We start from the raw sequence: 27,831 nt of genomic DNA, 5'->3' as shown, positions 1-27,831 counted from the left end.
ATCATGGTTTTAGTCCAAAACAAGTCCTAGAGATGTCCAGAGCCAGCAAGGACCATTTTCGGTGTAGTTGTTCAAAAAGGGCATCCTGGGAGAGGATGAATTTCACTCATTCATTCAGGAAACATTTCCTGATGTCCTACTCCTGTTAGGCACAGTTAGGCTTTAGAGGCTGAGCTAGTTTTCCAGAACTGCTGTAACAAAGTGCCACAAACTAGGCAGCTAAAGTGATGGATGCCACACGTCCAAGATCAAGGTGTCTGCAGGCCATGTTGCCTCTGGAGGCTCTAGGGAGGGATCTGTTCCATGCCCATCTCCTAGCTGCTGGTGCCTCCGGCGTTCTGTGGCTTGTCCATGCATTATTCCAATCCTCCCTCCTCACAGGGCTGCTTCCCTATGTGACCTTGCACTGTGTTCCCTGTGTGTACATCTGTCTCTGCGTCCAAAGGTCCTTCCTGATGAGGACACCAGTCATATTAGATTAGGGTCAACCCTCCTGACTACATTTTAACTTGATTACCTCTGTAAAAACCTTATATCCAATTAAGGTCACATTCTGAGGTATTGGGAGTTACGATTCCAACATATGTTTTTGGGAAACCACAAGTCAACCCAGAATAGAGATGCAGGGATGAAAGGCTGAAAGGCACAATGACTGTGAAAGGGAGCTCACACGGTGAGGGGCACCGGGAAAGTAAATCACTTGTTCCAGTGAAGCGCAACACGTTCCTACACGTGGTAAGATCATGAGAGTCGACATCTGTTATTTTAAGTGTTCTGGATTAGTAAGAACCTTAACCTTTACGCTCTTTCCCTGCAGGCTAGTAACCTTTCAGAGTAAGCAAAACTGGCAGATGGCGTTGCCTTGGCTATGGCTTCCCTCTGAACTGTTTAACTGGATAACAAAAATGCTGACGGTACCTCCATCATTGATGTATTTTTTTTTTAGGAGGAAGAAAGAGCCAAATTACAAATACAACACAGACTCTGTATTAGAGTTTTCTCTTACAGCATCTCTTTTACAGGGAAACTGTCCACAACATTTTAAACATTAATAATCAATGCAGAGTAAGATTTTAAACAGATACAGGTTACTTCCAAACACTATGTAATAAATTATTATTATTATTATTATTAAGATGGAGTTTCTCTCTTTTTTGCCCAGGCTGGAGTGCAATGGTGTGATCTCGGCTCACTGCAACCTCTGCCTCCCGGGTTCAAGCGATTCTCCTACCTCAGCCTCCCAAGTAGCTACAAAAGTTAAACAAAAAGTGACTAACCCCCTCCAAAGAGGCACTGACATATAATCAGAAACAAATAATGTCATTGTTATCAGGATATTTACAGAATCCAGAGAATCTCACAGGGATCTGTAGTCTATTTACTCACTCCTGTAATCCCAGCACTTTGGGAGGCCAAGATAGGTGGATGACCTGAGGTCAGGAGTTCAAGACCAGCCTGGCCAACATGGCAAAACCCCGTCTCTACTAAAAATACACACACGAAAAAAAAAAAAAAAGCCAAGTGTGGTGGTGCACGTCTGTAGTCCCAGCTATTCAGGAGGCTGAGGCAGGAGAATTGCTTGAACCTAGGAGGCGGAGGTTGCAGTAAGCCAAGATCGTGCCACTGCACTCTAGCCTGGGCAATAAGAGTGAAACTCCATCTCAAAAAAAAAAAAAAAACCACAAGAAAAACTAAATCTGGCCACTGATAAAGGACACATGATTATTCAAGTTCAAAGTCTGTGTTCCTATACTTGTCATACATACAGAAACTGCTCATGTATTACATTTTGAAATTTCAGTGTCTTTCAAAAATATCAGATCAAATCAGAGAAAATAAATGAATTCAACCTACCACTTCAAAAAAATGCAGAGGCAATGTTAAATTACTCTATTAAGCAAACCAAGAAAAAATAAACTATATATGATTTGTATTATTTTTTAACTTCCACACTATTTAATGGTATTAAATACAAGATTGTCTTTCAATGCTTTCAATGAAATAGGTATCTTACTTTCACTTAGAACATTTTTTTCAAAGTAATTCTTAAAATTCTGTTTTTCTAATAGGTTTGCAGCAATAGGTAGCAATCATTATTATTAGAAAACATACCCAGATGCTTTCTTCTCGGCGATACTGTTTCCAGTTTCTCCCACCATCACTGAACATCAGGAGGTAGCTGGTCACCCAGTCAGAGCTCCCATATCCTCCTTGGGTGGCCACAGCAGTGACCTCCATTCTCTTTCCAAGGTCAATTTGCAGCCATTGGTATTTATTTGACACAAGTGGGGTCCAGCCACCAGCTCCTTTTTTGAAACAGAAAAAGTGGGAAAATGGTAGAGGAAGAAGTTATTTAACACAGCTGTTACTAGATTAGAAAACGATAAAATTATGAATACATATTAAGAAAATAATCGATTTACAGTAGAAAAAATAGAAGAATTACAGGTGGCTGGATGAACCCTCAATTGTGTTCACATTTAGCTAGATGACCCCGACATTCTAGAATGCAGGTGTCCTACTGAGCAGAGAAAATGTTTGTTTAATGCAGGTGGCTAATATAGCATTCCTGTCAATTTTTGGAACTAGTGTATTTCACAGCCCTTGTGCCAAGATTTGCCTTTTCCCAACACAAGAGACTAAATTCCAGTAGTAGGAAGTACAGTATTAAGCATTAATAAAACAAAGACAGTTAATATATTGACCTTGCGCTCAAAGTGCTTACAGTCTCATAGGAGAAATGGATGTGTTAAAGAACAATTCAAATATAGAGTGCTTTGTGAGGCAATCCCACTTACATGTGGAATTTTAAAAAGTTGAATTCACAGAAGTACAGAGGAGAGTGATGGTTACGAGGAACTGGGGTGTGGAGGAGACACTGGTGAAAAAAGTACAAAAAGGTATGGAGTGGCAAATGATAAAGGTGAGTCATAAGCAGGTTCTGGTGCACTCTGCTCTCTCTGGCAGTACTGCCGGGAAAATGGGGCAAGCCTCACACAGTGCTCGTCCATCTTGGACAAGGAGAAGGAGACTGTCAGGTACTGAAGAAGATGCGCGCACAGCAGAAAATTTGCTCTTTTTGCGCTGACCAATGCTACATCTGAAACGAAAACATAGGAATGCCCACTGGTGTTTTATTGATGTTTGTTATTTTTCTAGTTTAACAGAATTAGGGGACACTCCAGAACCACAGCTTCTTTAATAATCAATGTCTAGAAAAAGAGAGTACTCTCTATAAACAATTCCCAAGTCGAGGAGTCAGCACACTTTTAACTCCCTGCTGCTGCCACTTACCTGAAGGCTCTGATAGAAAGTCTGAAGTTCTAGACAGTTCACTATTATTCACTGACTTATACTGTGTATTTTATTATTGGAGGTTTTATCATTATGTCCTCATTTCTAAAGTCTTTAGTACTTTAGTACATGTCCAAAAAAGTTTGATATTATTAGAATACAGCTAGGAGTAAAAACAAGTGAGGACATTATACTTTAACATAAGTTATTATGGGGAAGTGTTGAAAAATATAAATATTTATATTTAAATAACATTCATATTTAAATAATAAATACAAATATTAGGCACCTATCTGAATGGAGGACCACAACTTAACTACTGTTTCCTTATGATTCCCAAGTTTACAGATTCTTAGAAGTCAGCTTCTAAGATATTTTTGTAGTGAATCTTTGATCAAAAATATTTTTTCCTCTGAATGTACGATAAGCACCTCTTAAGTCTGTATTTTATATATACGTATATACACACATATATATAGATATAATTTTTATTTGTTTTGCTTCTTATTATTCCATGTTTTGACTTTTGACTTAAGAGTCAGGAATTGGATCTAGTAGACAGGATGGAAAATTATTGGTAACCAACACTGTGCATTTGATTGACACTAAAACATTCCATATCTTTCTTAAGCCAGACAGCTAGGAGGTGGATACAGCTCTTGTTCAAAGTTGAATGTTCTGCTATAGACCAGTGGCATCCTCCACTCATGCAGCGTGGTTTCCTGGATCGGGCAAGATTTATTCTTGGATGATCTATGGCAATATTTATGTGAGCCCCTGCCAGAGACAGTGCACGAACTTCTTCAGCCCTCAGTGGAAACTGCTTCCAGTTTCTCCTCTCTGCTCATTCCACCTTCCAAGTTAACTTTTCAGAATGTGACAGAATTCCACCTACCCACTTCTATAATCACTCAATTTAACAATGAATATTTATTGAGCATTTGAGAACTCTGGGTCAGGCAAACAGTTCCCTTGAAATAAATTTTGCATTTAATTCCTAATGTACCTTTAAAAGACAAGGCCTCATTACGACCCTCCGTATGAATGGTGGGCAGCTGACCTATGTTTACGCATCTAGGAAGTGGCCCACAAGCTTTGGATCCAGAACCTGTGCAATTAAATATTTTTATTATATTATTTTGATGATAATCATGGGATGTGGTGGTTCTCAAATAAATGTAAAAAAGATGTAAAGAAGTTTGGGAGTGAGCAGGTCTGGCTACCTAAGGAAGCAGCCCCTGTGCAGCGGGGCAGCCTCTCCTACTCCTGGTCAGGCAAGGCCCGGGTTTCAGAGGGTTGACGGTGCAGTGCCAGTGGGGTTTTCTCTACTGGTCCTTCCTGTTGACTCTACCAGATCTATTGTTCTCTCCTAAGACTATGTAAAATTTAATTGGTGGGAGATCCTTTTGGGGTTGGTCTAACTAGCAGCCAATAGTCCTAGGTACAACACTACTGAAACTGTGTATCCTTTTCTGTTTTTCTTATTATTATCATTTTATGGGGTTGTTTTTTGAGACAGAGTCTCACTCTGTCACCAGCCTGGAGTGCAGTGGCGAGATCTCTGCTTACTGCAACCTCCAACTCCCTGGTTCAAGCAATTCTCCTGCCTCAGCCACCTGAGAAGCTGGGATTACAGGCACCCGCCACCACACCCAGCTAATTTTTGTATTTTTAGTAAAGACGGGGTTTCACCATGTTGGCCAGGATGGACTCGGTCTCCTGCCCCGCTCGGCCTCCCAAAGTGCTGGGATTACAGGCATGAGTCACTGGGCCCAGCCTATTTTATGGTTGCTCTAAAAGACCTGGGAGAAGGTGGAGGAGATGCTAATAGCCAACCCATCATCTTAGGCTGGACGTGGTACACGGGGAATGTTATACACAGAGCTGAAACTTTTGAGGAACTATTCAATATTTTTGGTTCTTCCCCTCATCTTGGTTAGTCAGCATGAAGGGCCTCTTCTTCAGCTTGTATTTCATAACCTTTCTTTGGTATTTTCACTCCCTCTCATTCCAGGTTTAGAAAAGTAATTACTATGAGAACACATGTGGAGAAGCACAAGGAGGAAAAGGAGTTGACACAGTTCTGGTGTGCTACCCTGGGACGGTGCGTTCTCCATAGAGGAAGCGGGAGCCGCTGGCCATCCCTCTTCTCTGCATCCCTCACTGTTAGTTTTTGGTGTTCACAGTTGCACCTCTGCTAACAGATGACTCATTTCAGTAACTTGATTTTACCTTTGATGAAGTAGTATTCAAATGCAAATAAGCTATATCTTCACCCATTACTGATAAAGTAATGAAATTTTGGCACTAGCAAAGAATTTCATCAGGATGTTGTAGCCTCAGGAAATCTGCAATCCCAGCTGGGTTTTAAGGGTAAGCTGATGTGCACACAATTTAATTAAATGCTGAGTGGAAACGGTGGGAAACACAACGTAACTGACTTGTACACTCCTGGATAGCACGGGACTGTGTGCCATTGTTCAAAGCAGCTTTGAAGGTTGATATAGAAGGCCACTATGGGTAACAGAGAAAGGAGGTTGGCTGACTCCACCCCCAACTAGCTTGTGATAATTGTCCAGTCACTCAGCCTTTCTGAGACAAAAATGTTGTCCTTTGATGTTGTCCTTTGTTTAAAAAAGAAAAGCGGCCGGGCGCGGTGGCTCAAGCCTGTAATCCCAGCACTTTGGGAGGCCGAGACGGGCGGATCACGAGGTCAGGAGATGGAGACCATCCTGGCTAACACGGTGAAACCCCGTCTCTATTAAAAATACAAAAAATTAGCCGGGCGAGGTGGCGGGCGCCTGTAGTCCCAGCTACTCGGGAGGCTGAGGCAGGAGAATGGCGGGAACCCGGGAGGCGGAGCTTGCAGTGAGCTGAGATCCAGCCACTGCACTCCAGCCTGGGCGACAGAGCGAGACTCCGTCTCAAAAAAATAAATAAATAAAAATAAAAATAAAAAAAGCATAAAGTGGGGAGGGGGACATTAACAGTCATATAAATCACTTCACAAGACTGTAACGAAGACAATGGGATAACTGACACTAAAGCACTTTGTAACTAAATTATTATTCAAATGTGATGCCACAGTCAATTTTTGTTTTCTTTAAATTAAAACAAATGAAAGTCTTCTATTTGTTAAGTCAAGATTATACATATACTGACTCCTTTTCAACCTGGAAGTGTCTTTTCATAGTCCCTTCTAGTCTATGGTCACCAAAACTTTGTACACAAAACGGGGGAAGCAGTTATGTTCTCTAAGCTCAGCCTCTCCCCCATCGCAAACATTTCTTTTCCACTTCACCCTCCCCCTTTCCCTGCCTCTGACAAGACACTGCACCTGAGTTCAAGTGTCACAATTCTACCCCACAGATCCTGTGAATTACGAAAACCTCGACCCCTCCATTCATAATATATGTTCTGACACACACGTTTCATTACCGGAATGAGATTAAAATATGCTGAGCAACGGAAACTTTCTCTTACACTTTATATGGCTTGAGGCAGTGGATGTTATTTTTTAAAGGGTAATTGGTTTTTATAAAGGCTGTGACGGCAGTGAAGACGCTGAGCTACGCAAACTGTTTTGTCCCTAAATGTTCACACAGCACAGAATTTATCTTACATACCATTTTATCCATTTTTAAGTTTTCAAGTTCTGAGGGAATTAAAGTTTTGCCACTTATTTTGTAACGGAAAACAAGGGAAAAGGGGGAAGTGAGAAACTGTGAAGCATATATTGTATGCTGAGAATTCTACCAGATATTTTCATGCATATTATCATTTTTTATTTCTAAAAGCATCCAGTGGGTTGTCTTTATCGTATCCACCTTACAGATGAGAAAATAAAATCACTAATTAAAACACATGGAAAGATATTTTTTAAATCAGCTTATGTTTCATTGTTATCCCTGTCCATTAATATATTCACATGATTTGTCAATCACTTAGTACTTTTTGGTTATAAATAATTTGGCATGATTATGTATCTATTTTATACAGTTATATCTGTTATAATTCTGCATTTACCTCAGGTCAAAGTTACATTTCACTGTCTGGGGCAGGGGCTCTGAAAGAAAAGTAGAAACCCCAGAGCTGGAGGCTTGTTTCTGACTAACAACAATAAAAATTCCCATGACTATAGTATCTAGTCATAAGTGGCAGCACTGTCACAGAGAATGTATTGACTTTGTTTACAGGGGAAATAATGCACAGGTAAATCATCATCATCATCATTATGATTATCATATCACCATAATCTTATACCTTCCTCAACATTTGATGAGTACCAAGGTCATAAAATATAAGTAAACAAAGTAAATGTTCCAAGCCAGCCACTATTAGAGGCTTCTATATATCAAGCAAACACATAGTTAAATAAACCTTGTCCCCACGAGACACTTCCCACTAAGATAACAAATTGTTTCAAATGTCATTTTATCCAGATATGTTTTTTTCCTTATCGAATTGCATTTTAATTCACATTAAAAATTTCAGGTATTACCTGGGGTGAGACGTGAGGTAGGGACTGTCACAGCTCCTACACTCTAGTGAGATTATATGTATTTATAGGGAAGAGAAGTGAAGCTGGCTTTAAATAAACTCCGTCATTCCACTTCTGAGATTTATAGGCTTTAAACAGCCATGCTTTTGGTCAGTAGGTCTGCCTTTTTGCAGAGGGGAATTCAGATATTTAACTGAGATCTAATTTCATTTAGAAAAAAAAAAGGTCTAACTACACAGATATAGAATCAGGTACTACAGTCTTTTTCCAACTATGCTGTTTTAAAGTAAAAAATACAGAAACCTTCCCTCACAATCTGTCTTTGTGTACGTGTTCTATTTCAGCAGTATTTCCCTCAACCTTAGCAGGTTGATGCAGAAAGAACATTCAGCCTACCAAAAATGTGTTCATAAAAAAAGAATTGCAATTATGGTTAAAATCTCAGAGTATACATAACAATTTATAAAATGTACTATCTTACAAAATGCATCTATACTCCCTAGTACCTTTGAAAATGGACATAGAATAAACAAAAAACAAATAGTAGGTGTTAGACTTAAAATCAATCATATAAACAATCATATTAAAGGTAAGTAGTACAAATACTCCTATTAAATGGCAATGATGGTCAGATTAGATGAGAAAGCAAGGTCCACCTATATGTTGCCTACAAGAAATATACTTTAAATAAAAAGGGCTCCAATAGCCTAAGTGTAAACACATGGAAAAATATATATTATACTAACACTAGTCAAAAAAAAGCTGGAATGGCTCTATTAAACAAAGTAGATTTCAGTGCAAAAATTATAAAAGGTAAAGAAAACTATTTCCCAATGATGAAGATGTCCTTTCATCTGAGGACATAATCCTGAACGTGCAAACACTTAATAACAGGGCTTCAAAATACATGAAATGAAACCTAGTAAAACTGAATGAAATAAATAAATCCACAATTACAGGAGATTCTAGTACCCTGTCTCGGTAACTGATTGCGCAAGACAGAAAATAGGGATTCAGAAGTATTAATTATCACTATCAACCTATATGATTCATTGATATTTGTGGAATGCTTCACCTAACAGAAGAACATGTATTCTTTTCAAGTTCATTTGGAACTTTTACCAAAATAGACCATTAAACAAGTCATTAAACAAGTTTCAACAAAGTTAAAATCATTTAAATCATGTAAACTATATCTTTGTGATATACAATAGATTAAAATAAGAAATCAACAATAGTGACTTCTCTGAAAAATCCAGGAATACTAGGAAACTAATAACACATACTTCATAATCAATGAATCAAAGAAGAAACTAAAAGAGAAATTAGCAAGTATTTCAAGCTGAATGAAAATGAAAGTACAACTTATCAAAATCTATGGGATGGAGCTTCTGGCTTCTGCCCCAGGAAGTAGAAAGCTATAAGGAGCATCATTTCTTCCCTTATTAACAAACTCCAGCCCAGGCTGGAGTTCAGTGATGCAGTCTCAGCTCACTGCAACCTCCACCTCCCAGGTTCATGATCTTTTACAAATGCATTGGAGAGTTCAGCTTGCAGAACAATCACCTGGCCTAAAATCTAAAGAGATACGAACCTTGCAGGGAGAATGTGAGCAGGAGCTCACCTTAGATAGATGAAACCAGAGGTCAGTAAGAAAAGTTCAGCTGGAATAGTTAACAAAATGGTGAAACCTACTATGCAGGCTGGTGGGACAGTGAAAAATCCTTTATCACCCCAGAAGCTGGGGCAGTGTTCCCTCTTGCAGGCTCTTGCTCAACTGGCCATTGGTGGAAACTCACAAGTACTCCACTGACAACTCCACTTGGCCCTCACAGAAAATATCAGAAAGGGCCCTAATGGTTAAATAACTCAGCCTATAACCTTCTCCCTTATCTCCACTACATCTTGAATTTTGGGTAGGTGTAGTTCCATTCATCTCGGCAACTAACTGCATAATTTAATAAAACCATCATTGTGCATTTTTCATACATCCAATAAATTATTTGATAAGACACATCGTCTCAAAATATCACTTGAGCAGGCAAAGAAGCCATTATCTTCACTTGGTGAGTAGAAACAACGAGGCAAAAGTGATGGGTGATGGGCAAACGGGGCACATAAGGAGAGGGCTGGAATGGAGTCAGAGCACCCTGAGGCTGATGACACTCCTCTCATTGTATTCCATTGCCCACAGGTAGTGTGTTTACTTTCTTCAGGGAGTGATTAAACGCGTGTATTTTCCTTTCTTATTAAATGTCAGTTGATATCATGCAAGGAAACACAAGAGTGAAATGCGGAGAAGTGACGATTTTAGTGAATACCAAATTACCCATCTGTATGTGACTGACTGCTCAGTCAACCAAAATCCCCTAACGCACCTCCTACTAAAAAAAAAAAGAGAGATGGTAATACTTACATTTTTCCTAAGGATATTATGTAGTTAAACTAATTATAGTTTATGAAATTGCTGTGAAAGCCTTGTATGAAGAGACATGCATTTATCAATTATTACATGTAATATGATAATATCAAAATATGATGTAAAAGGAATAAACATTACAATAATGTTTAAGTTGCTATTAACAAAGAAATATTTTATAGAGGCAAGTGCACATCAGGGAAAATGTGTGGTATTAGAATTCTGCTAAAGTTTGCCCCACTGAATTCTTTGGAAAAAATATGACAACCTAAAAAAATCCAGTTGGCAAAAATTAATGTGAAAGAAATTGGTAAATCTCCACCATGTCCTACAGAAGTTCTGGAATGCCTCCTTTAACATTGATTTTAATAACTAAGGTCAGAGAGCTGGTTATAGGACCAACTGTTGTATTTTACCATTTTCATCATTGGTCACAGTCCTTTTGAATCAGTTTTGAAGCACAAATTAAACTGCCAGTCAGAAATTAAATGTCATTTAAGAAAAAAATTATTCTGAAATATAGCTTCACATGAATTGGCAAAGATAGTACCGACAAGTGATGTGTACTCTTCACCCAGTTTCTACCAATGGTTACATCTTATAAAATTACAGTACAATATCAAAACCAGGAAATGACATGTCTATCTAGTTGTATGACATGTTTAGGCTCCGTAACCCCCACCACAATCAAGAAAGAGAACTACTTTACTACCACAACAATCCTCCTCATCGCTACCCTCTATAGTTAGACATAGCAACCACTAATTTGCTTTCTATCTCTACAATTTCCTCAAGTCTTCAGGTTCCTAGATGGTCTGTCTTTCCCACATTTTTTTCACTCTCATGTTTGCTTTATATAGAAAGTGCCTTTTGAGCTTTGAAGAGAGCAGTGGATCTCCTAACACGGAGGTTGAGATCTGAGAACAGACAGACTGCCTGCTCAAGTGGGTCTCTGACCCCTGAGTAGCCTAACTGGGAGACATCCCCCACTAGGGGCAGACCGACACCCCACACCTCACACGGTGGAGTATACCTCTGAGAGGAAGCTTCCAAAGCAAGAATCAGACAGGTACACTCGCTGTTCAGCAATATTCTATCTTCTGCAGCCTCTGCTGCTGATACCCAGGCAAACAGGGTCTGGAGTGGACCTCAAGCAATCTCCAACAGACCTACAGCTGAGGGTCCTGACTGTTAGAAGGAAAACTAACAATCAGGAAGGACATCCACACCAAAACCCCATCAGTACGTCACCATCATCAAAGACCAGAGGCAGATAAAACCACAAAGATGGGGAAAAAGCAGGGCAGAAAAGCTGGAAATTCAAAAAATAAGAGCACATCTCCCCCTGCAAAGGAATGCAGCTCATCGCCAGCAATGGATCAAAGCTGGATGGAGAATGACTTTGACGAGATGAGAGAAGGCTTCAGTCCATCAAACTTCTCAGAGCTAAAGGAGGAATTACATACCCAGCGCAAAGAAACTAAAAATCTTGAAAAAAGAGTGGAAGAATTGATAACTAGAATAATTAATGCAGAGAAGGCTATAAACGAACTGAGAGAGATGAAAACCATGACACGAGAAATACGTGACAAATGCACAAGCTTCAGTAACCAACTCCATCAACTGGAAGAAAGAGTATCAACGATTGAGGATCAAATGAATGAAATGAAGCGAGAAGAGAAATCTAAAGAAAAAATAAGAAAAAGAAATGAACAAAGCCTGCAAGAAGTATGGGATTATGTAAAAAGACTAAATCTACGTCTGATTGGAGTGCCTGAAAGTGAGGGGGAAAATGGAACCAAGTTGGAAAACACTCTTCAGGATATCATCCAGGAGAACTTCCCCACCTAGTAAGGCAGGCCAACATTCAAATTCAGGAAATACAGAGAATGCCACAAAGATACTCCTCGAGAAGAGCAACTCCAAGACACATAATTGCCAGATTCACCAAGGTTGAAATGAAGGAAAAAATCTTAGGAGCAGCCAGAGAGAAAGGTCGGGTTACCCACAAAGGGAAGCCCATCAGACTAACAGCAGATCTCTCGGCAGAAACTCTACAAGCCAGAAGAGAGTGGGGGCCAATATTCAACGTTCTTAAAGAAAAGAATTTTAAACCCAGAATTTCATATCCAGCCAAACTAAGTTTCATCAGTGAAGGAGAAATAAAATCCTTTACAGATAAGCAAATGCTTAAGAGATTTTGTCACCACCAGGCCTGCCCTACAAGAGACCCTGAAGGAAGCACTAAATATGGAAAGGAACAACCGGTACCAGCCACTGCAAAAAGATGCCAAAATGTAAAGACCATCGAGGCTAGGAAGAAACTGCAACTAACGAGCAAAATAACCAGTTAATGTCATAATGGCAGGATCAAGTACACACATAAAAATATTAACCTTAAATGTAAATGGACTAAATGGTCCAATTAAAAGACACAGACTAGCAAACTGGATAAAGAGTCAAGACTCATCAGTCTGCTGTATTCAGGAGACCCATCTCACATGCAGAGACATACATAGGCTCAAAATAAAGGGATGGAGGAAGATCTACCAAGCAAATGGAGAAAAAAAAAAGCAGGGGTTGCAATCCTAGTCTCTGATAAAACAGACTTTAAACCATCAAAGATCAAAAGAGACAAGGCCATTACATAATGGTAAAGGGATCAATTCAATAGGAAGAGCTGACTATCCTAAATATATATGTACCCAATACAGGAGCACCCAGATTCATAAAGCAAGTCCTTAGAGACTTACAAAGAGACTTAGACTCCCATACAATAATAATGGGAGGCTTCAACACTCCACTGTCAACATTAGATAGATCAACGAGAGAGAAAGTTAACAAGGATATCCAGGAATTGAACTCAACCCTGCACCAAGCGGACCTAATAGACATCTACAGAACTGTGCACCCCAAATCAACAGAATATACATTCTTCTCAGCACCACATCGCACTTATTCCAAAACTGACCACATAATTGGAAGTAAAGCACTCCTCAGCAAATGTAAAAGAAAAGAAATTATAACAAACTGCGTCTCAGACCACAGTGCAATCAAACTAGAACTCAGGACTAAGAAACTCAATCAAAACCGCTCAACTACATGGAAACTGAATAACCTGCTCCTGAATGACTACTGTGTACATAATGAAATGAAGGCAGAAATAAAGATGTTCTTTGAAACCAATGAGAACAAAGATACAACATACCAGAATCTCTGGGACACATTTAAAGCAGTGTGTAGAGGGAAATTTATAACACTAAATGCCCACAAGAGAAAGCAGGAAAGATCTAAAATTGACACCCTAACATCACAATTAAAAGAACTAGAGAAGCAAGAGCAAACACATTCAAAAGCTAGCAGAAGGCAAGAAATAACTAAGATCAGAGCAGAACTGAAGGAGACAGAGACACAAAAAACCCTCCAAAAAATCAATGAATCCAGGAGTTGGTGTTTTGAAAAGATCAACAAAATTGATAGAACACTAGCAAGACTAATAAAGAAGAAAAGAATCAAATAGATGCAATACAAAATGATAAAGGGGATATCACCACCGACCCCACAGAAATACAAACTACCATCAGAGAATACTATAAACACCTCTACGCAAGTAAACTAGAAAATCTAGAAGAAATGGATAATTTCCTGGACACTTACACCAATAGGCTCTGAAATTGAGGCAATAAGTAATAGCCTACCAACCAAAAAAAGTCCAGGACCAGATGGATTCACAGCTGAATTCTACCAGAGGTACAAGGAGGAGCTGGTACCATTCCTTCTGAAACTATTCCAATCAATGGAGAAAGAGGGAATCCTCCCTAACTCATTTACGAGGCCAACATCATCCTAATACCAAAGCCTGGCAGAGACACAACAAAAAAAGAGAATTTTAGACCAATATCCCTGATGAACATCGATGCAAAAATTCTCAATAAAATACTGGCAAACCGGATCCAGCAGCACATCAAAAAGCTTATCCACCATGATCAAGTGGGCTTCATCCCTGGGATGCAAGGCTGGTTCAACATATGCATATTAATGAACGTAATCCAGCATATAAACAGAACCAAAGACAAAAACCACATGATTATCTCAATAGATGCAGAAAAGGCTTTTGACAAAATTCAACAGCCCTACATGTTAAAAACGCTCAATAAATTTGGTACTGATGGAATGTATCTCAAAATAATAACAGCTATTTATGACACACCCACAGCCAATATCATACTGAATGGGCAAAAACTAGAAAAATTTCCTTTGAAAACTGGCACAAGACAGGGATGCCCTCTCTCACCACTCCTATTCAACATAGTGTTGGAAGTTCTGGCTAGGGCAATCAGGCAAGAGAAAGAAACAAATGGTATTCAGTTAGGAAAAGAAGAAGTCATATTGCCCCGTTTGCAGATGACATGATTGTATATTCAGAAAACCTCATTTTCTCAGCCCAAAATCTCCTTAAGCTGATAATTTCAGCAAAGTCTCAGGATACAAAATTAATGTGCAAAAATCACAAGCATTCTTATACACAGTAACAGACAAACAGAGAGCCAAATCATGAATGAACTTCCATTCACAATTGCTTCAAAGAGAATAAAATACCTAGGAATCCAACTTACAAGGGATGTAAAGGATCTCTTCAAGGAGAACTACAAACCACTGCTCAATGAAATAAAAGAGGACATAAACAAATGGAAGAACATACCATGCTCATGGATAGGAAGAATCAATATCGTGAAAATGGCCATACTGCCCAAGGTAATTTATAGATTCAATGCCATCCCCATCAAGCTACCAATGACTTTCTTCACAGAATTGGAAAAAACTGCTTTAAAGTTCATATGGAACCAAAAAAGAGCCTGTATTGCCAAGACAATCCTAAGTCAAAAGAACAAAGCTGGAAGCATCACGCTACCTGACTTCAAACTATACTACAAGGCTACAGTAACCAAAACAGCATGGTACTGTTACCAAAACAGAGATACAGACCAACGGAACAGAACAGAGCCCTCAGAAATAATACCACACATCTACAGCCATCTGATCTTTGACAAACCTGACAAAAACAAGAAATGGGGAAAGGATTCCCTATTTAATAAATAGTGCTGGGAAAATTGGCTAGCCATAAGTAGAAAGCTGAAACTGGATCCTTTCCTTACTCCTTATACAAAAATTAATTCAAGATGGATTAGAGACTTAAATGTTAGACCTAAAACCATAAAAACCCTGGAAGAAAACCTAGGTAATACCATACAGTACATAGGCATGGGCAAGGACTTCATGTCTAAAATACCAAAAGCAACAGCAACAAAAGCCAAAATTGACAAATACGATCTAATTAAACTAAAGAGCTTCTGCACAGCAAAAGAAACTACCATCAGAGTGAACAGGCAACCTACAGGATGGGAGAAAATTTTTGCAATCTAGTTATCTGACAAAGGGCTAATACCCAGAACCTACAAAGAACTCAAACAAATTGACGAGAAAAAAACAACCCCATCAAAAAGTGGGCAAAGGATATGAACAGACATTTCTCAAAAGAAGACATGCATATAGTCAACAGACACATGAAAAAATATTCATCATCACTGGCCATCAGATAAATGCAAATCAAAACCACCATGAGATACCATCTCACACCAGTTAGAATGGCAATCATTAAAAAATCAGGAAACAACAGGTGCTGGAGGGGATGTGGAGAAATAGGAACACTTTTACACTGTTGGTGGGACTCTAAACTAGTTCAACCATTATGGAAAACAGTATGACGATTCCTCAAGGATCTAGAACTAGATGTACCATATGACCCAGCCATCCAATTACTGGGGATATACCCAAAGGATTATAAATCATGCTGCTATAAAGACACATGCACACGTATGTTTACTGTGGCACTATTCACAATAGCAAAGACTTGGAATCAACCCAAATGTCCATCAGGACAGACTGGATTAAGAAAATGTGGCACATATACACCATGGAATACTATGCAGCCATAAAAAAGGATGAGTTTGCGTCCTTTGTAGGGACATGGATGCAGCTGGAAACCATTATTCTCAGCAAACTATCACAGAACAGAAAACCAAACACCGCATGTTCACTCATAGGTGGGAACTGAACAATGAGATCACTTGGACTCGGGAAGGGGAACATCACACACCGGGGCCTATCACGGGGAGGGGGGACGGGGGAGGGATTGCATTGAGAGTTATACCTGATGTAAATGACGAGTTGATGGGTGCTGACGAGTGATGGGTGCAGCACACCAACATGGCACAAGTATACATATGTAACAAACCTGCACGTTATGCACATGTACCCTAGAACTTAAAGTATAATAATAATAAAAAAAGGCCGGGTGCGGTGGCTCAAGCCTGTAATCCCAGCACTTTGGGAGGCCGAGTCGGGCGGATCACGAGGTCAGGAGATCAAGACCATCCTGGCTAACACAGTGAAACCCCGTCTCTACTAAAAAATACAAAAAACTAGCCGGGCGATTTGGCGGGCGCCTGTAGTCCCAGCTACTCGGGAGGCTGAGGCAGGAGAATGGCATAAACCCAGGAGGCGGAGTTTGCAGTGAGCTGAGATCTGGCCACTGCACTCCAGCCTGGGCGCGAGACTCCGTCTCAAAAAAAATAAATAAAAAATAAAAATAAATAAAAAAATAAAAAAGTGCCGTTTAAAATATACTTATCAGGAAGAATATGTTAAAGAATATGTACTTCATCTTTCCAGAGCAGAGGTTGGCAATATGATGGTGAATACAGTGTTCCTTTATTCTTGAGTGATTTCTGTTTGCCTCTGGTAAACAGGAATTTTCCTATTCAACCTCACCTTCTTGCCAAAAATTACATGACAGTTGAGCTGTCACATAGAGCACGGGATTTATTTGAACAGGGAAAGAGTGAAAGGACAACATTTTTAGAAGGAAGAATGCAATTGTAAGAGAGTGACATGAAAATCCTAGAAAGGAGTGGGATGGCATTCCTCCTTAAGAATAATATGTAACATTAAGGAACAATTAACTACATAAATAAATCATGGCCTATCAGTAGTTTCTTCAATTTTATTACTAAATGGCAACCAGTTCAATGAATATGCCACATTGTGGTTATCCATTCAGTAGCTGATGGGCATTTGAGTTGTTTCTAGTTTTTGTCTACTGTATTAGTCCATTTTCACACTGCCGATAAAGACATACCTGAGACTGGGTAATTCATAAAGAAGAAAAGGTTTAATGGATTCACAGTTGCACGTGGCTGAGGAGGCCTCACAACCGTGCAGAAGGCTACAAGCATATCTTACATGGCAGCAAACAAAAGAGAATGACAATCAAGCAAAAGGGGTTTCCCCTTACAAAACTATCAGACTTTGTGAGATTGATTCTCAACCACAAGAACAGTATGGGGGAAACCGCGCCCATGATTCAATTATCCCCCACAGGGTCCCTTCCACAACACGTGGCAATTATGAGAGCTACAATTCAAGAGATTTGAGTGGGGACACAGCCAAACCATATCATCTACCATGAATAATGTTGCTATGAATATATATATTCATATATACATATATTTAAGACGGAGTCTTGCTCTGTTTGCCCAGGCTGGAGTTCAGTGGTGCAATCTCAGCTCACTGCAACCTCCGCCTCCCAGGTTCAAGCAATTCTCCTGCCTCAGCTTCCCGAGTAGCTAGGATTCCTGGCGTGCACCACGCCCAGCTACTTTTTGTATTTTTAGTGGACACGGAGTTTCGCCATGTTGGTCAGGCTGGTCTTGAACTCCTGACCTCAGGTGATCCGCCTGCCTCGCCCTCCCAAAGTGCTGGCATTACAGGCATGAGCCACTGAGCCCTGCGGCTATGAACATTTAAGTCTCAGAGTGGACATATATTTTTTGGAGTGGAATTGCTGGGTTATATGGTAAGTATATGTTTTACTTTTTAAGAAACTGCCAAACTATTCTCCAAGGTGGTGGCACCATTTACATTCCCACCGACAAAGTATGACAATTATTACAATTAGGACAATTCCAGTTTCTTCCAATCTATAAACACAGTGTGTCTAAATTTATTTGAGTCTTCTTTATTTTCTAATAGCTAAATGTTTTCTAGTGTTCCATGAACACGTCCTGTACACCTTTTGTAAGATCTACATATAAGTATTTTATTTTTTAATGCTATTGTGAATGAAATTGTTTTCTTAATTTGATAATCAGATTGTTACTAGTACATAAAAATAGAATTGATTTTTGTATATTAACCTTGTATCCTGTTAACTTGCTAAAATTCACTTATTAGTTGGTGTTTTTTAGATTTCTAGGTTTCTTAAAAGATCTCCATATAGGATCATGTTATCCATACACAATAATGTATGGAGAGACAGTCCACTTTAAGCAGCTTGCACTCCTACATGTTTTGTTGGGTGTGCTAAGACTACAAAGGCCTAAAAGCTCTTTTACAGACCATTTTTTTCATGACTGTTTATGCAGCTGGTAACCTTGAGAGCTGAGGTTACATTTTCTTTCACACAAAGAGCTTTCTCACTTACTACTTGCTATAACTGTAGATTCCCCAAGCTCATTATTTCTCAGCTGCAATACAAGTCTGCTATGAGTGTAATATTCATATGTGCCCCACTGCATTGTCCCTGTGGGCCTCAGGGCAAAGGAAACTGATACAAATATGCTGAAACACATGTTGTTTGTGGTGCCATGAGTAATACAGTGCACAGGTGTTGTCAATCTTTAGTTTTAGCCATCCCAGAGAATATATTATCTCTCTAAGATATTAACTTCTATTTCCCCAATGGTTAATGATTTTTAACATCAAATGTTGACCAGGATAAGAAGCAACTGGAATTGATATGCATTGCCAATGGGAGTGTTCAAGGGCTTTTGAAAATAGTTTGACAGTTTCTTAAGAGTTTCACATACTGAAATTCCACTCCCAAAAGAGATATAAAAGAATGTTTGTAGAAATTTATTCCTAATAGATCCATACTGGAAACAAGCCATAAGTGTCCATTTTAAAAAGAATGGATAAACAAACAGTACAATTGAAATCTACTCGGCAACAGAAAGGAATGTGCCACAAATCCATGCAACAACACAGATGGATCTCAGAAACCTTATGCTCACTAAACGGAGCTGGATACAAAAGCTTCTGTATGATTCTGGTACTGTATGACTCTTTTTGAAGTTCAAAAGCACAAGCCAACCTAAATAATATGATAGAAAGTAGAACAGTGATAGGTGGGAGGTGCCTAGATAATGAATAAAAAGTATTAACAAATGGTAAGGGGGTGATGAAATGATCTATAACTTGATCTGGGCTCTGGTAATACAGGTGTATACATCTGTAAATATTAACCAAACAGCACATTTTATGCATTAATTGTATTTTAAGTTATGCCTCAATTTCAAAAATTTAAAAAGTAACTTTTAAAGTGACCCGAGATAATCTAGACCAGCCAAATATTTCTTGTTCTCATGTCTAATCTATACTAACATCCTTATGAATATCTTGTTTGTTTGAATGCCACTTCCTGTCATAGTACTAACAACCTATTTTAGATGAACTTTAATTAAACAAAGTTACATATGCTGCTGAAGCATACTCTTCGCATAAGTAAACAAGATTAATTTCTTTTCTTTTTTTATTTTTTTGAGACGGAGTCTCGCTCTGTCGCCCAGGCTGGGGTGCAGTGGCCAGATCTCAGTTCACTGCAAGCTCCGCCTCCCGGGTTTATGCCATTCTCCTGCCTCAGCCTCCCGAGTACCTGGGACTACAGGCGCCCGCCACCTCGCCTGGCTAGTTTTCTGTATTTTTTAGTAGAGACAAGATTAATTTCTTTAAAATCTACATATTTCTTCAACCAAAACGCATTTTGCTATAGATAACTTGCTGCTATTTTGTTTGGCCTGTAGTCAGCTGAATCATTCAACATTTGTAACATACTCACATTGTCATATGCTACAAATCTGAGGAAAACAAAGCATAAAAATAGAATGCCATTGGACTTACAAGTTCTAAGAATTAGTAAGATGCACAGATACAAAATTTAGTAAGCAATATCCTCAGGCAAAATATTTTCTGTCGTATTAATGTTCTACTTTTCAGGCCATTTGTTGTACGTGTAAATTGGCACATCTAACATCTAGGCACATTGGGAAGCTTAGGGTAGCTTCTGACCTATAAACTAAGGAGGGGAATATGTAAGAATTTTGATTTTATGAAAAATGGGGACCAGGCATGGTGACTCATACCTATAATCCCAGCACTTTGGGAGGCCAAGGTGGGCGAATCCCTGAGGCCAGGAGTTGGAGACCAGCCTGGTAAACATGGTGAAACCCCATTTCTACTAGAAGATACAAAAATCAGCCGGGCCTGGTGGTGGATGCTTGTAATCCTAGCTACTTGGGATAAGGGTAATCCCAGGTACTCGGGAAAAGGGAAAAAGGAGGAAAGGGGGACAGGGGAAAGAAGGTGGAAAGAAAGGGGAGGGGAGAAGAAAATTGTAGGGGAATTTAATTCTTATTAGATTAGTTATTTTAAATGTTTGCTACATTTACATGATTCTATCAGAGATTGATACTCTTCATATTTTTTAATTATTGCATACACTTTTATCAATTTCTTTCCTCTAGCTTCCTCATACAAAACAATGAAGTCTCACACCCTATTCTGTTTTGGAATATTGCACTATGCAGAGTAGTGGAAATTTCCAGTAGTTAAGGATCGCATGCTCTAACAAACCATTTACGGGGCATTTCCCCAATGTAAGAATTTTGCTTTTATTTATTGATATGATTTTAAACTATGGTGCTAAGTTTTCACTAGGAGTTATACTTTCTAATGTGGGAAATCAATATCTTGATATTAAAAGGCCCTTACAAATATCCTGAGCTATTCGTTTTTCATTAAAAATATTCAGTAATTATTGTCTCTGCCTCTTCATCACTGGACCTAGTCAGTGTGCCAAGACAGCACGATCACATGGAAGGACATTTGCATAGTGGAAAAATACGAGGAGTGGAAGGAAAAGATCCAGTACATTTCCATTTGCTCTGTGTTTGCAGTTTATCACACAGGTTTCTAAATTACCCTTTTCTGTGAAATTCATTTCCATACCCCAACGTTAATTTCCATTCAAAGCCATGGGCTTGCTCCCTGGTTGTACTCTGCACATCACAGTCATGGTTTTCCATATACAAAGAAAGCCCTTCTGAATCATTAACAAACTGACGCTTCTGGCTGAGAATGAGAGTTAATGCAAGCACTTTCTAAAAACAGAAAAAGAGGACAAAATACATATATGCTTTTGCCTAGCCAGTTTCAATTTGCTTCTAGCAAAATTATCCATTTCATCTCTTCCCCTCCACTTCTATTTCACATTAACAAAGGAGAATATGTACTTATTAAAATGGAAAGCTGTCTCACATAAAATGCTACTGAGCCAATCCAATGAATGTTTGCAATTAAAGGTATAATAATCATAAAAAGAAGACAACTTGATAAGCAAAAGAATAATCAAGTACTAGCATGAGTTACTAAGTGTTTTATTTCTTAAGCTTTTGTCTAAATAACTTCGGATCACATAGTTTTCTTTTTTTTTTTTTTTATTATACTTTAAGTTCTAGGGTACATGTGCATGACGTTTATATCATGTATAACTCCCCAATGCAATCCCTCCCTCCTCCCCCCTCCCCATGATAGGCCCCAGTGTGTGATGTTCCCCTTCCCGAGTCCAAGTGATCTCATTGTTCAGTTCCCACCTATGAGTGAGAACATGCGGTGTTTGGTTTTCTGTTCTTGTGATAGTTTGCTAAGAATGATGGTTTCCAGCTGCACATAGTTTTCTTAAGGAAACACTTGAGGAGAATGACAAATGGTGTTCTACTTTTTCTTTATTTGCCTTTTCTTGTATCAAATGCCCCATCATGTTTTAGAAATCTTGGTTTTGCAGAAAAATTTAGCAATGTGCAATTCCAGGAAATATCGATGTAAACTTAATGACAACAAAGTCAGGTTTAATAGTCAAATCCAAAGTTCAAGAATTTCATACTTTATATAATGGCAACAATTTGCCTGCAGCTGAATATACACACACTATCTGACGATACCTATATATGTCAGTATACACACATATATATACTGAAATATATATATTTATACATACGTATATACTGAAATATATTTATACATACATATATATTTCAGTATATATATGTATGTATACTGACATATATAGTCAGTATATGACTGACTATACTCAGTATATATATGACTGTATGACTATAGTCAGTATACAGTTATAGTCAGTATATACTGACATACATGTATATGTGTATATGTACTAATACATATGTTTATATACATACACACAGACCACGTATGTACTGACATATATATACACACACAAACACACTCACACTGACCATATACTGAATACACACACACACACACACAAACACACACACACACATATATTCGAGCTTCAGGAAAATTGATGCCATTATATAAAGTTCTTGAAATTTGGATTTGACTATTAAGTACACACTGACTCTCTCTAAATATATATATATACACACACACATAGTATATTTAGTACATAGTACATACACACACATACACACATATATACATGTGTTGTGTATTTATGTACATTTATTGAACACATAAAAATCTATTAATTTGCAAAATTATACACACAAAATCAATCATACACTTGTGATTAACATTTTCATTCTTTCATGTTTCTTTGCATAAAGAAGTAAGAGTTGTCTGGATATTAGAGTGGAAGAGGATACATACATAATCAGAAATTTCTAGAGGAAACATGAAGAGATTTCAACTATTTCTCCATTTTTTACTGATAATGCTTTCCAGAATCATGACTTTTGATTTTTGTTGTGCTGTAATTACTCGCTCTTTACAACATCCACTTACTTCCTTGAGGGACATGACAGGAAGATTGAGAAAAACTGTGGCTGGAAGGCCGGCAGTGCTGTGGGAACCCTGGGACCTGGGACCTGGGCCCTTCTTCTGTGGCTCCAGGTCATCCTGTGGTCTCCCCACCTTCCTCCTGTTCCCTGGGCCTTCCTCACAACACTTCACAGACAACACTTCACAGACTTCTGTCCTCGTCTTGTTGCAACATCTTTTCTCAAATGTGTTTTACAATAATTTCTCCACATTTCCTAAGTGTCTGTCTGAAACATAATGTGACAATTTCATATATGTTAATACTTTACACCATAAAATTCCTCATTCTGGTTTAGGAAAAATTACAAATCAGTTCAAAACTATTTTGGCAAGCAATGTAAAGTAACTAGAGAATATCTTCTCACTGCTTTCCTATAATAGAAAAGAGGTGACGATGAGACAGTACACAGGCAATTCTTTAGGAAAGCTATGGAACTCAGGGCATTGCTGATTCTTACTAAAATATGTGGAAACTTAGCAACTTTGAGCATCATAAAAATAAATAGGAAGGCACCTGGAAGAAAAACCATGTTCTCTAAAACCTCATAAAGCTACGTTTTCTAAATATAATGAAACGTAAAATTTTTGAAAAAAAAATTTAACTCTATGATATAAAAAAATCTGACTTTTTTGGTTTATTTTCCTTTTTACTTTTCATGGGTATATACTAGGTGTATATATTTATGGGGTACATGAGATCGTTTGATACAGGCATGCAATACATAATAATCATATCATGGAGCCTGGGGTATCGGACTTAAGCAGCTTTTGTATTGGACCACACTTAAAATAGTTTAAAGCTAAAATAATGGTATACAAAGAATTATCAGCACAGTCAACAATCATCATCATCATTTTACATTTTTTCAATCTGAACCAAAGAGAGATTGTTATATCTACTGACAAACACAAATATCAAATGGGATTATGAGAATGGTCCTGTGTCAGCTAGTTATAAATAGAAAACACACATACATACCCTATTGGAAGGTATAATCCCAAATGGTGATGTTTTACAACACATTATGTATAAAATTAGGCATAAAATTGAACTTTAATTTTCAGTGAAGTATGAATAAAATAGTGAAGAGCTCTCCAGGTTGACAATTATAGGAACAATTCTAAAACTACTCATCAGCTGACTGGGACTCTTATAAAATTAATTTAAATGCACCAAAAACCATATTGCATTTATAATATAGAAGGTAAAACTGGTACAGCCATTTTATAATAAGATTTTTGATATTTTCCTGTTTTTTTAAATTGAATAATTGTGACACAGAGAATTAGAAATGCATCTTATGTTGTGTCTCTGCCAGGCTTTGGTATCAGGACGATGTTGGCCTCATAAAATGAGTTAGGGAGGATTCCCTCTTTTTCTATTGATTGGAATAGTTTCAGAAGGAATGGTACCAGCTCCTCCTTGTACCTCTGGTAGAATTCAGCTGTGAATCCATCTGGTCCTGGACTTTTTTTGGTGGGTAGGCTATTAATTGTTGCCTCAATGTCAGAGCCTGCTATTGGTCTATTCAGGGATTCAACTTCTTCCTGGTTTAGTCTTGGGAGAGTGTAAGTGTCCAGGAAATTATCCATTTCTTCTAGATTTTCTAGTTGATTTGCGTAGAGGTGTTATAGTATTCTCTGATGGTAGTTTGTATTTCTGTGGGGTCGGTGGTGATATTCCCTTTATCATTTTGTATTGCATCTATTTGATTCCTCTCTCTTTTCTTCTTTATTAGTCTTGCTAGTGGTCTGTCAATTTTGTTGATCTTTTCAAAAAACCAACTCCTGGATTCATTGATTTTTTGGAGGGTTTTTTGTGTCTCTACCTCCTTCAGTTCTGCTCTGATCTTAGTTATTTCTTGCCTTCTGCTAGCTTTTGAATGTGTTTGCTCTTGCCTCTCTAGTTCTTTTAATTGTGATGTTAGAGTGTCAATTTTAGATCTTTCCTGCTTTCTCTTGTGGGCATTTAGTGCTATAAATTTCCCTCTACACACTGCTTTAAATGTGTCCCAGAGATTCTGGTATGTTGTATCTTTGTTCTCATTGGTTTCAAAGAACATCTTTATTTCTGCCTTCATTTCATTATGCGCCCAGTAGTCATTCAGGAGCAGGTTGTTCAGTTTCCAGAGAATTTTAGACCAATATCCCTGATGAACATCGATGCAAAAATCCTCAATAAAATACTGGCAAACCAGATTCAGCATCACATCAAAAAGCTTATCCACCATGATCAAGTGGGCTTCATCCCTGGGATGCAAGGCTGGTTCAACATTCGCAAATCAATAAACATAATCCAGCATATAAACAGAACCAAAGTCAAGAACCACATGATTATCTCAATAGATGCAGAAAAGGCTTTTGACAAAATTCAACAGCCCTTCATGCTAAAAACGCTCAATAAATTCGGTATTGATGGAACGTACCTCAAAATAATAAGAGCTATTTATGACAAACCCACAGCTAATATCATACTGAATGGGCAAAAACTGGAAAAATTCCCTTTGAAAACTGGTACAAGACAGGGATGCCCTCTCTCACCACTCCTATTCAACATAGTGTTGGAAGTTCTGGCTAGGGCTACCAGGCAAGAGAAAGAAATCAAGGGTATTCAGTTAGGAAAAGAAGAAGTCAAATTGTCCCTGTTTGCAGATGACATGATTGTATATTTAGAAAACCACATCGTCTCAGCCCAAAATCTCCTTAAGCTGATAAGCAACTTCAGCAAAGTCTCAGGATACAAAATTAATATGCAAAAATCACAAGCATTCTTATACACCAGTAACAGACAAGCAGAGAGCCAAATCAGGAATGAACTTCCATTCACAATTGCTTCAAAGAGAATAAAATACCTAGGAATCCAGCTTACAAGGGATGTAAAGGACCTCTTCAAGGAGAACTACAAACCACTGCTCAGTGAAATCAAAGAGGACACAAACAAATGGAAGAACATACCATGCTCATGGATAGGAAGAATCAATATCGTGAAAATGGCCATACTGCCCAAGGTTATTTATAGATTCAATGCCATCCCCATCAAGCTACCAATGACTTTCTTCACAGAATTGGAAAAAACTGCTTTAAAGTTCATATGGAACCAAAAAAGAGCCCGCATTGCCAAGACAATCCTAAGCCAAAAGGACAAAGCTGGAGGCGTCACGCTACCTGACTTCAAACTATACTACAAGGCTATAGTAACCAAAACAGCATGGTACTGGTACCAAAACAGAGCTATAGACCAATGGAACAGAACAGAGTCCTCAGAAATAATACCACACATCTACAGCCATCTGATCTTTGACAAACCTGAGAGAAACAAGAAATGGGGAAAGGATTCCCTGTTTAATAAATGGTGCTGGGAAAATTGGCTAGCCACAAGTAGAAAGCTGAAACTGGATCCTTTCCTTACTCCTTATACGAAGATTAATTCAAGATGGATTAGAGACTTAAATGTTAGACCTAATACCATAAAAACCCTAGAAGAAAATCTAGGTAGTACCATTCAGGACATAGGCATGGGCAAGGACTTCATGTTTAAAACACCAGAAGCAATGGCAGCAAAAGCAAAATTGACAAATGGGATCTAATTAAACTAAAGAGCTTCTGCACAGCAAAAGAAACTACCATCAGAGTGAATAGGCAACCTACAGAATGGGAGAAAATTTTTGCAATCTACTCATCTGACAAAGGGCTAATATCCAGAATCTACAAAGAACTCAAACAAATATACAAGAAAAAAACAAACAACACCATCAAAAAGTGGGGAAAGGATATGAACAGACATTTCTCAAAAGAAGACATTCATACAGCCAACAGACACATGAAAAAATGCTCATCATCACTCGCCATCAGAGAAATGCAAATCAAAACCACAATGAGATACCATCTCACACCAGTTAGAATGGCAATCATTAAAAAATCAGGAAACAACAGTTGTTGGAGAGGATGTGGAGAAATAGGAACACTTTTACACTGTTGGTGGGATTGCAAACTAGTTCAACCATTATGGAAAACAGTATGGCGATTCCTCAAGGATCTAGAACTAGATGTACCATATGACCCAGCCATCCCACTACTGGGTATATACCCAAAGGATTATAAATTATTCTACTACAAAGACACATGCACACGTATGTTTATTGCGGCACTATTCACAATAGCAAAGACTTGGAATCAACCCAAATGTCCATCTGTGACAGACTGGATTAAGAAAATGTGACACATATACACCATGGAATACTATGCAGCCATAAAAAAGGATGAGTTTGCGTCCTTTGTAGGGACATGGATGCAGCTGGAAACCATCATTCTTAGCTAACTATCACAAGAAGAGAAAACCAAACACCGCATGTTCTCACTCATAGGTGGGAACTGAACAATGAGATCACTTGGACTCGGGAAGGGGAACATCACACACTGGGGCCTATCATGGGGAGGGGGTAGGGGGAGGGATTGCATTGGGGAGTTATACATGATATAAATGATGAATTGATGGGTGCTGACGAGTTGATGGGTGCAGCACACCAACATGGCACAAATATACATATGTAACAAACCTGCACGTTATGCACATGTACCCTAGAACTTGAAGTACAATAAAAAAAAAATTAAAAAAAAATTAAATTAAATTAAATTAAAA

At 38.4% G+C, this 27,831-nt stretch overlaps 1 protein-coding gene across 1 annotated transcript in view; it reads right to left on the bottom strand.

Annotated features, from left to right (window-relative positions):
* The window catches only part of CNTNAP3C (contactin associated protein family member 3C), a 137,914-nt gene that overhangs the window by 92,355 nt on the left and 17,728 nt on the right, over positions 1-27,831 (bottom strand). Inside the window, exon 2 of the mRNA XM_033210266.1 lies at positions 2,113-2,306. Within this exon, the coding sequence (XP_033066157.1) occupies positions 2,113-2,238 (126 nt within the window). The 5' untranslated portion in view covers positions 2,239-2,306. The remainder of the gene's footprint in view (positions 1-2,112; positions 2,307-27,831) is intronic.

This window comes from Trachypithecus francoisi, unplaced genomic scaffold (assembly GCF_009764315.1).
Source record: "Trachypithecus francoisi isolate TF-2019V2 unplaced genomic scaffold, Tfra_2.0 Contig00284, whole genome shotgun sequence".
Lineage (NCBI taxonomy): Eukaryota > Metazoa > Chordata > Mammalia > Primates > Cercopithecidae > Trachypithecus > Trachypithecus francoisi.
This window is presented reverse-complemented; position numbering and strand designations above follow the sequence as displayed.